Source organism: Oryza sativa, chromosome 3 (assembly GCF_034140825.1).
Source record: "Oryza sativa Japonica Group chromosome 3, ASM3414082v1".
Classification (NCBI taxonomy): domain Eukaryota; kingdom Viridiplantae; phylum Streptophyta; class Magnoliopsida; order Poales; family Poaceae; genus Oryza; species Oryza sativa.
In genome coordinates, this window is record NC_089037.1 from 3,011,486 (window position 1) to 3,022,069 (window position 10,584).

A 10,584-nucleotide genomic window follows, 5' to 3' on the forward strand; every position below is an offset into this window, starting at 1 on the left:
GTTAACATGCAAAAACGCCCGTTCAAAAAAAAAAAAACATGCAAAAACGTGGTACATATGTACACGCAGCATAGGTAGCACTACTTGCTAAACTTGGATATGGACGGCACAAACCCAACGTCCCAACCTGCCACATTTCCCTAGTGGCGACGGGTCTATTTTTTTCGAGACAACATGCACAAAATATAAAATAGTACGACGTTTTTATTGATATAGCATAAAAAATATAAGTTAGAAAACAGAAAAGGACAGTCACACTAAGCGTTTACGTCTGATCCTGATGCTGAAAAATAAAAACAAGCACTCAACATCCGGAATGGGTATTCTAAATGACGCCAAGACTATCGCTGTTTGCCTATCCTAAAATCCACGATGTAGTTTTCACTTTTTTCTAATATATTGACGTGCAATCTTTTTTGCGCGTTCGAAAAGAAAAATGTGATTTTCATCCGAAGAAACCATTGGGAGAATAGAGAAAAACAAAACCTCGCTCTAGGCGGAAAGCGGCGTCCGCAGGCGTCGTAGTTGCCGGGCCGAAGACGACGGGTGTCTACTGTCCTGTACACATACGCAACGACAGTTTGCCGGTGCCGGTGCCGGTGCGGCTGCCGTATCGCGTGGCTGCCTCTGGCACCGGCGCGGCCATCGACCGTTCAATTCAAGCCGCGATGAGGCCCGTGAGCAGGTCTCGTGTGTTTCTCTCCCAAGTTGGGCAAAATTTCTCAGAATCGCGTGGTCAACTGCTGATAGCCTGATAACCGACAGAGTGATTAATAGCACCCTGTACGTAACAGCAGTCCTCTCCTCTTGTAGTCTTGTAGAGTAGAAGTATAGAGTAACAGTACAGGAGAAATACTCCGATCCATATATAACTTCTAGCATGTTCACATTTCTTCAGATTTGTATTAGCTGTTGGGTAGCCATGCATGTTAGCTGCTAATCAAGAGTCAAGACACTGCTGAGTTCAAATAATTAATATATTTGACGAATTCAAGATGTACATACATGTACAATTAATCCAAAAAAAGTACTAACAAATTAATTTCCCAGCTTGAGATCATGCAGACGAACAAATTCCTCTCCCTGCTAATAACTGAACTGCTGGTTGCTGGTGAATGTCATGCCGAAGCTCCACCAGCTGGGCACGACGTTGTAGATGTAGAGCGTCTGGCCGCCGGTGGATGTGACGGCGAAGGAGAGCGCCTGGCCGACGAGCCCCGAGTTGCACTGCCAGTTGGCGCCCCAGTTCCGGTTCAGCGTGATCCACCCCGTGCTTCCCCCCTTCACCGACACCGACCTCACCGACCCGCTCCCCGCCACGTTCGACACCAGCACCAGCTCGAAGAAGTTGAACCCTCCCATCGTGAACCTGATCCCTCCCTGCCTCCAGCACTTCACCCTACACATCAATTAGGTATAGGTGTTTAAGATCGACGAAGATAAAGTTAGTGCACACAAAATGAGAAAGTTATTAGCGTATGATTAATTGATTTTTTATTATTACAAACTTTAGAAATAGATTTATTTGATATTTTAAAGCAACCGTTCATCCGTTTGAAATTAACATGTTAGAATGTACTTAAGAGCAGTAATTACGGATTACTACTAGTTGTAATACACTGTAAGTACTTACTGTTGGTAGAGGACGGGGATGATGCCGGCCTTGTAGATGCCGATCTGGAGCCAGGCGGGCTCGGCCATGTCGAAGTGAGGGCGGGGCGGGTTGCACCAGCCGCCGCTGTTGCTGGGGAGAGCCCAGTTGGGCGGGCACAGGTTGGTGGCCGTGATGGTCACCGCGGCGCCCGCCCTGCACCACTGCGGCGTCGCGGCGGCGTCGCACATGATCAGGTAGCACTGCCCGCACGACCACCCGTCGTTGAACAGCACCGAGCTCAGCGCCGCCGTGTTCGTCCCGTACCCCGCCGTGTACAGGTTCCCGTACCCGCACGCGCCACCTGAACACACAGAGTCACACAGCAGCAGGTCTCCGTGAGAAACACTGACAACGCAATGACAGATTCGTAGCACTCCGTAGTTGATAGAGCACCAAAGGTTTTCTTACGTACCCATCGTGCCGGAGGCGTCGGCGCCGCCGTAGAACGTCGCCGTCCCTTTGTTCCAGCCATGCGCCGGCGCGAAGCCGGATGCTGCTAGCACGGTGATCACCAACGACGTGGCGAATAAGATCGCGTACTCCATCTCCGTCGAGACGATAGAGCAGAGAATCGAACACTGATCAGGAGGTTACCGAGGTTCTGAATTTTCTGATGGTTTTGCAGTGAACGTGGAGGGGGTTATATAAGAGCAGGAATGAGAATTATGGTCAGATCAGAGCAGGGAATTGCAGAGAACATGCCGGCGATATCTCAGTCAGCAGTGCAAGCTAGGCTCACATGCATGCAAGGAAAATGTAAGCCGAACCCTGGAGATGGAATTGCGCGTTCAATCAGGTGATTGATACGCTGTAAACCTGCAAGCTGGGCATCATCATCAGCACGGCTTAGCATTTTCTCCTGATAATCATGACCTGGAAAATAATACATTTCATGCATGTACCTTGCATGTTCAGTAATCCGTACTTGCCGGCATAAAATGGATCTACTTAGATATTAGTCTGATAATCTATGGACAAAAATATAATTTGGAATGAACTGTGCATGCATGCCATGGCTTATCAGCATCTATGTGGAATTTGCAAATTCTTGGTAGGAAAGAAACTCTGAGCCACATGAGGCCATGAGGGGGCCAGCACTGTCAGCACATGGAAGATAGCTAGGAGGTGGATAAACAACTGATCAGATTGATTATTAACTCAGCGCCTACTTAGATGTCTAATCATTTGGAAAAAGCTGACTAAAAGAGTCAGCAGATTTAATTAGCCACCGGTACCGCGCGCGGTACGGCGTTGAAATTGATTACATTTTTAAGCAGGAAAAATGCTGTCAAGTTGTGCACTATTATACTGACTTCTATTTGCTCTCCCTTTGAATTAAACCATCAGGCGTACGAAAAATGTTTTTCTTTCTTTGGGCAAAGACGCATCATATGCTACGATAGATGCCTCTGCAGGAACTAGTTGCAAACTTGCATACGGGGTACTTGTGTGTAGTTGTGTTGGCATGCATGAGCTTGTCTGTGTTCGTAGGATTTATCATTCATATCCAGTAAATTCCACTGCCAGTTCTCTTAGTGGTAGAGTCCTTAGACTTTCCTTCTTCCCTTCCCCACTGCAAACCACTAAATGATTCTTAATGTTCCCTGTTTTTGAATTATTGAAATGATTCCTCAAAAAGTTTTTGGTGGCAGGTTGCCGGTCTTGATGTCAAGATCGTCAGAAAGAGGGTTACAAGGACATACACCGAGTTCAGCTAGATTACAGAAAGGCGCTGGAGCTAGAAGAAATCAGCACCTTTTGCTTTGGACACTGGCAATTAGCGGATCAAAGCATTTTGTGGCATCCAAGTAGACAATAACAGTGTCAGTGTAAGACAAAGTGGTGAGGACTAATCGCCATTTGGTGTAGCCATGATCGTGTCTTCCGTGTAAACATAAAAGTTTCTCAGGAGTCAGCAGGAAAATTTCCGCATTCCAAATGAGACCCTGATTTATATCACGGTAGAAATGACTGGTAGCCGCCAGTAAGTAGTAACTCATGAAACTCAGCATATAATTTCATTTCCCGGTGGGAACAATGTACATCAAGAATGTAGTTTTAACATCATCTACGTACAGAACGAATGATAGATCGGTCACAAACCTCGAGTGAGATTACTAGTTCGACCTGCCTTGCCATGAATGGACCTGCGTAGTACTACTACTACTATACACATTACATAGGCTACTAGTCTTCACTAGCTCTCTCCTGGTGCATGCTCTTTCCCCACTATGTAAGCTTCTTCAATCTGCAGCCTTATTATACTGATCTTGCTCTGCATGCCGTTGTAGTGTGCCTGTTAGTAGGAAAACTGGAGGTTGGAGGAGAATGACTGGCCGAACTTCCACCACGCCGGCACGATGTTCTGGAAGACGAGGGTCTGGCCGCCGGTGGAGGTGACGCCGAAGGTGAGCGTCTGGCCGACGAGGCCGGCGTGCGACTGCCAGTTCGCGCCCCAGTTCCTGCTCAGGGGCATCCTGTCGGTGTTCGGCCCCTTCACCCACACCGACTGGATCGACCCGCTCCCGGCCACGTTCGAGATCAGCACCAGCTCGAAGTAGTTGAACCCTCCCATGGTGAACCGAACCCCTCCCTGCTTCACGCACGGCACCCTACATACGTCCACAAAGAATCACAGATCGTACGTAGTAATGATGATTAATTAGTGAATAGTTAATGGCATTGGTTTGACTTAATTATCATGGACATGGAGAGTCAAACCGTCCAATATTATTGTAGTATACGTACCTCTGGTACAGCACCGGCACGATACCGGCCTTGTAGATGCCGATCTGGAGCCAGGCGGGCTCGGCCATGTCGAAGTGCGTGCGAGGCGGGTTGCACCAGCCGCCGTCGTTGCTGGAGAGGGCGTAGTTGGGCGGGCACAGGTTGGTCCCGGTGATGGTCACCGTCCTCCCCTGCAGGCACCACCGCGGCTCGGCCTGGTGGTCGCACGCGATCTGGTAGCACTGCCCGCACGACGCGCCGTCGTTGAACAGCGCCGAGCTCAGCGCCGCCGTGTTCGTCCCGTACCCCGACCAGTACAGGTTCCCGTACCCACACGCCCCACCTGTGCGTGGTCACCTCACCTGGCCTCTGTTAGCTAACGACGACTCTGAAACTGTACCTACTTACTGGTGCGCCAATGCGTATACGTACCCATCGTCCCGGAGGCGTCGCTGCCGCCGTAGAACGTGGCCGTGCCACTGGACCAGCCTGCCGTCGTCGGCGCGATGAGCGACGCCGCGGCGATGACAACGACGAGCGGCAGAATGCTCGGTGTCTTCTTCTTCTTCCACATCGCCATGAATCTTGCAGGTGGACTAGCTCGCCGAGTTGCTGCAATGTAGTTAGTGACAGTGGTAGTAGTAACTATGAAGAAATGCGAGTGATCTTAAATAGGAGCGGGATCACCGGCATGGAATTTTTGCCTGCGCTGCAGCGCGAATGGCGCATGTACGTACACTGCACACACTCAGCTCCAATTAATTGCGTCGTCAGATCGGTGATCTCCTTGTTTCTTCGTAGCTTCTTTGCAGGCACACTAACATGCAAACGAAGAAGAAGATTCTCTCATTTCTCTCCACCAGATCGATCTGCAGCTACGCGTCTTATATTCGATCCGTAATTAAGCTGATCACGCTGCCACTTCCGCATGTTCTCTGCTGCTGCATGCTCAGCTCACCCAAGGGCAAGGGGAATGATTAGCTGGAACTATTTACGCTTCTTAAACCGGCTATCTTGTGAATTGTTTAGTTGACAGAGTTGACACGCCATGGAAGGATTTGGTGAGATATGAGAGGCAAGCAAGCGGCAGCTATGGTACTTGCTCACATGAGGGAGAGCGGCAAGCCGGGCGCAGGAAGAATCCAAGTGCGCTGTCACACGGATATGGCGAGAAGATGGTGAATTATCAATTATCAACTCACCGGATTTGCAGAAGTCGCCGGCAGCGTTCACATACAGTAACCAGATTGATGTCATTTTTAACTATACTATTTTTTGATAAAGTTGCTAAAAAAATGGTACGTTTAGTTTGTTGCCGAATTTAGTAAATACATAAGAAATCCTACCAAAATTTTGGTAATATTGCTATCTTGCCAAAATTTGGTAAGATTTATTTTGGCTATAATCTGAATAGGCCGCAGATTTTCTATTTACTTTTTCCTAACTTTTTAACTTTTAATTTTAAAATTATCCATTTCAAAAACTTAAATATATATCGTTTAATTAGCTAACGACATTGACACATGGCAACATTTGTCTTGCCAAGTCTCCTTAATCGGTGTGGCAGGATAAAACTGTCACGTTCGTTATGGGTGATGTGACAGTGTTGTTTTGTCATATCATGTGAATTACCATGGCTAAGAGATTTAGATCTTAAAATAAGTTTCTGATGATTTATTTTTGAAATTAAAAAGTTTTAAAAAAAATAATAAAAAGGGTAAAATATCTCCGTCCTCGCCGGGTTAGGCAGCCGAAAGGCCCAGATGATTACATCGGCCGTCACGTGAAGCCCAATTCACATGGGTCGCAGTGTCTTCCCGTCCCAACTAATACGGCTCGTTCGAACACTGAAATTCCGTTCTGACCGAACTGGGCCGTACGTTGGTGACAGTCCCGCTCAGGCCCAACTTCAACGGGCCGCAGATTGGCAGCAATCCCGTTCGGGCCCAGTAAGAACATGGCTCGGGCCTCAGGGGTTCGGAGTTGGGAAAAGTACACTGAAGGTCGCTCAACTTGTCATCGAGTTACAAAATCGTCCTCCAACCGTAAAACCGGATATAGCGCATCCCCCAACTTACAAAACCAGTACAAACTAGGTCACTCAGTGGTTTTGACTTCGGTTTTGTTCGATGTGGCTACACGTGTAGTACCTCAAGGTTCTGAGTTTATATCTCCATAGGAGCGAATTTAAGAGATTGGGTTATTTGCGGGGCAAAGTTTTCTATTTCAATGGCCGTATATATCCAGTTGGATGTAGAGGCTGGATAAAAAATATCGTTCTCTAAAAAAAGAAAAGAGAAATGGAAGATTTAGGTGGGGAACCTCTCTCCTATGATTATTCAAAAAAAAAAGCCTCGACAAACATTTCTTTTTTTTTCTCTCTGTTTTAGTCTCCTTAAGTCTATGGTTTACTTGTTATCTGACTTGACTATCACAAGCTCAGAACGGTTGTTTGACGGAGGCCTAGTTTAGTTCCCAACTTTTTCTTTAAATTTTTAACTTTTCTATCACATCAAAACTTTCCTACACACACAAATTTTTAACTTTTCTGTCACATAGTTCTAATTTCAAAGCAAACTTCCAATTTTAGTGTGAACTAAACACACCCTGAAACTGCACATCATCACCTGTGTACTGAATTCTATTTGTCTCAAAAAAAGAAAAAGAGAAACGAACTGTCAGTCACCTGCAGTTGCTGTCCACCACTGACAAGCATTTCACTTTTAGTTCGTGTGCCAAAATTTTGAAAAATGAAATGGCATATTGGACTCAAAAAGCTACTTCAGCCTGCCGCTGACAGAAAACTCTCCAATCCGACCCATAGGGCGCGCTTGCCTTTTGTCTCAGATTACAGGAATAGTGATGTCCCCTTCTGCAGAGCAATGTGAAGCATGAGTGCATGTTCAGTGGAGTGTTAATAGATGGAACTCAAGGAGGGAGGAGACTGGAGCAGGAGTGCAGGACACGGGCATGCTATGCCGTACCTCCGGCACGGCCAATGGCACAGGTGCCGGCACGCTTTGCTGCTGACATTAGCCGTCCTCGCCGCGGCTGTTCATCGGGCCGTTTTGTTTTGATACTAAAAATATGCACTACCAATTTATAGGCAAATTGCAAATTGAATAGTATGCGTTAGTTTTGATTGAGCCAAATATTTAACAGTGCCCCCTATCTTATTTGGTCATATTTTAGAAGCTTCTTCCTTATACAATAAGAATTTGGCTTTATATCGGTAACAATCTAAATGATTGCTAAATAATTTTATCCTACCAATATTTTGGTAGTGCCAAAGTTTACCTAGACTTTGACACTACCAATGAATTAGTAGGGTAATGAATCAAACAAGCCCATCATCTGTCACCCAGCTGCAGTCACTCTGGGCATATGGAGACGAGCTAAGGCCTATGGTCTATGGCGGTGGCTAAGACACCATCAGCAGCGATGAGGGGGACGAGGATGCTGACCGACTCACTCCACGCTGGAATGCTGCGTCGGAGCTCCGGCGAAGCACGACATGAAGCGGCGGTGAAGCTGTGGCTGCCAAGAGGGGTCGGTGTTTAAAACTCCGACTGGGCCGACCCGTTAATTTTGATGGGAATAAGTCCACTTTTGGTCCTCATCTTTATGTCTAGTTTGAAACTTTGAATTATATCTAACCACAATACCGGATATAAAACATCCCTCATTGCCGATGCAGTGATGTACCCATTGTAATTTACGTTTGGAATCTGTATGGAGACGAGTATTTTCCTACAGAATTTACGTTTGAGTTATCCATGCCTTACTGAACATCTATCTATCTATCTGCCTTGCGAGCCGTGACTTCATTATATCAGCCTACACCGCCTTCTGTCAACCCACTTTATATCAGTTCACCCAGTTAATTAATTTCAAGTTTCTGTAAAAAAAAACTGTATGGTTAAACTTGTAAATTCAGCTGCTATACTTTTAATAGATCTCCTCTTAGTTGTACTCTCTCTTAATAATTCGCTGGAAACGGCTGGAAACTAACCTGTTCGGTCTAAAAATAACTTGCACAAAATAAACTAATGGAGTCTGTTGCGTATTCTTAAATTTTTTTAAAAAAATCAAATGAGGTCAGGACAAAGTCGATAGTGCCTGGAGCTAATCGTTCTGTTCCAGGAATATGTGCTCAACTTCCATATGAAAACGAACTAAAATCGAGATCGAGAGGAATTGCTGTTATGCACATCTGTCCGGAAAAACTTGTACTATAATCGTCTGAGAGAACATAAACGGTTTGTCGTTGCATGATTATAGTTAATTAGAGTAGATTCTTCAGTTGATGATAATAAAAAACGACATGGTTACCTACTACTACTTGATAATACTTGTCATTTTGGATGAGACTAATATCAAACTTTATTTTTTTTTAACTAATTCTAAAATATGTCTTTTTTTTCACGAATGCGCAAAATAATTATATGTCAATATATCAGAAAAAAAAGTGTTTATTTACACAGTGCAATCAACCAGACCGGCTTATGCCAAGCGAAGGGAGAAAAGACAAAATAAAAAAAACCAAGGAAAAAGGAAGATACTACTACGATAGTAAACACAACTCTAATCAACGGAAAGGGGGTAGAGCCACACTACCTGTCACACCCCAATCTGGCACCGCCGTACAACGGCACCTGATAGGAGCGTGTCGTAGGAAAAACGGCGCGAACCGCTCCCTACGAAACCGCGATCTCAGTACCAGTCCCAGGACATAGCGCTGGTACCCACGGTGACAAATATGAATCATTACAATCCTTAAAATAAATAGAGGACTTATTTACCTTAACTTAGGTTGCAGCTCAGACAGCCCGAGAATGCAACCGACGACACGGACGAGGCAAACACCAACAACAACAGCAGCAGCGGAACCAACGGTCTAACACCCAACACCACAGGCGACGGCTGGGAACCAGGACAAAACCCTTAATCTTCACTTTACTTCATCTTCAACTTCAGGACGGAGGAACTATATATATTTATATAGAGCAAGGGTGAGTACTTTCGTACTTAGCAAGTCACGGGAATTTAGGTGTTTAATGCAAGCTTGGAAGAGAGGCGAGGTTGTTTTGCAAATCCTTTGTTTGAAATCATTTTGAAATCACTAAGTGATTTACTTCTTGTTAAGTTTGGGCTGAAAAGAGACTTGCGTCTCAAATCGACTTAAGAGATGCTTTTCAACAACTCAATTGGTAATGTACCGACCTCCCGGGTTAGATCATTACCTCTCGGCTCCCAGAGCCATTTCACTTGATTAATCGGCTCCCAGAGCCTTTCTCATTTTCTCGGACTCCCAGAGTCCAGCTGCCCAGCAGCACCACATTCCGCTTCCACTCGGGAAGCCTAGTCTATGATGCCCGTAGACATCCCGAATCACACAGATTCGTTTCTGACCACTCAGGTCATCCATCTGCCACATAGGCTGATTCTGGTTACGATTCCCATCCCACAACTTTTCACAAAGCACAGGCAAACAAATCTACGCAACGGAAACCACCTCACATCCGCCCATGACCGTGGGCACGGCTGTTCGAACAGTTAGTTAACCTCCGCAGAGGGGTACACTTTACCCACAAGATACGACCTTATTCCGAACACCCGTCGGTGTCGGAGGTTCGCAACAAGGCCTTTCCTAAGCCGGCCCAGGGTTACCTCATGCCACATAGAAGGATCAAATCCTCACATAAATATAGGCCATTTTAGTTTTCACAAATCAAACTCCAACCACCTCGATCGGTAATTCAGCAAGCTTCTCTTCCTTGCTTACCAGGAACCCGGTTTGGCTCCAACCGACCCCGCCCCGGCGTTCCCCAACTATTGGCATGCGAGGTTTCCCTGAACCGACTAATTACTTAGCCAGGGTGTCCCATTCCACCTTGTGGTTGCACTTTGATTATGCTCGATGAGTTTCCCACAGGAATCGGTCCTTATATGCGAATACAGGACAGTGCCACGCAGGCACAACCCCCGCATCGTGAGTTTTCACAATTCATTTTATGTTTAAACACACCGACACCACATGTCGGGTTTTCAAGGCTTCTCAAACCCATTTCCCAAGTTTTCGACAATCAACGGTGCATGTGAGATATTTGGTATACGCGCTCAGAGAGCACGAATACCAAAGTACCACAAGGGTGGAGCGACAAGGAATCATGATAGTACAGCCTACAGGAATTAGTGCGACT

At 46.1% G+C, this 10,584-nt stretch overlaps 2 protein-coding genes across 2 annotated transcripts; both read right to left on the reverse strand.

The window, feature by feature from the left end:
- Nucleotides 1–1,036: 1,036 nt before the first annotated feature.
- Nucleotides 1,037–2,280, reverse strand: LOC107276362 (expansin-A25-like). The gene is made up of 3 exons (NM_001425695.1): nucleotides 2,067–2,280; nucleotides 1,634–1,955; nucleotides 1,037–1,399 (listed from the first exon to the last, which is right to left on the reverse strand). Exons 1-3 carry the CDS (start codon nucleotides 2,197–2,199, stop codon nucleotides 1,087–1,089), a joined length of 768 nt encoding a protein of 255 aa, NP_001412624.1. The 5' UTR covers nucleotides 2,200–2,280; the 3' UTR covers nucleotides 1,037–1,086.
- A 1,363-nt stretch (nucleotides 2,281–3,643) lies between these two features.
- Nucleotides 3,644–5,110, reverse strand: LOC107277053 (expansin-A15-like). Its single transcript, NM_001425694.1, has 3 exons — nucleotides 4,814–5,110; nucleotides 4,403–4,724; nucleotides 3,644–4,266 (listed from the first exon to the last, which is right to left on the reverse strand). Exons 1-3 carry the CDS (start codon nucleotides 4,959–4,961, stop codon nucleotides 3,954–3,956), a joined length of 783 nt encoding a protein of 260 aa, NP_001412623.1. The 5' UTR covers nucleotides 4,962–5,110; the 3' UTR covers nucleotides 3,644–3,953.
- Nucleotides 5,111–10,584: the final 5,474 nt, after the last annotated feature.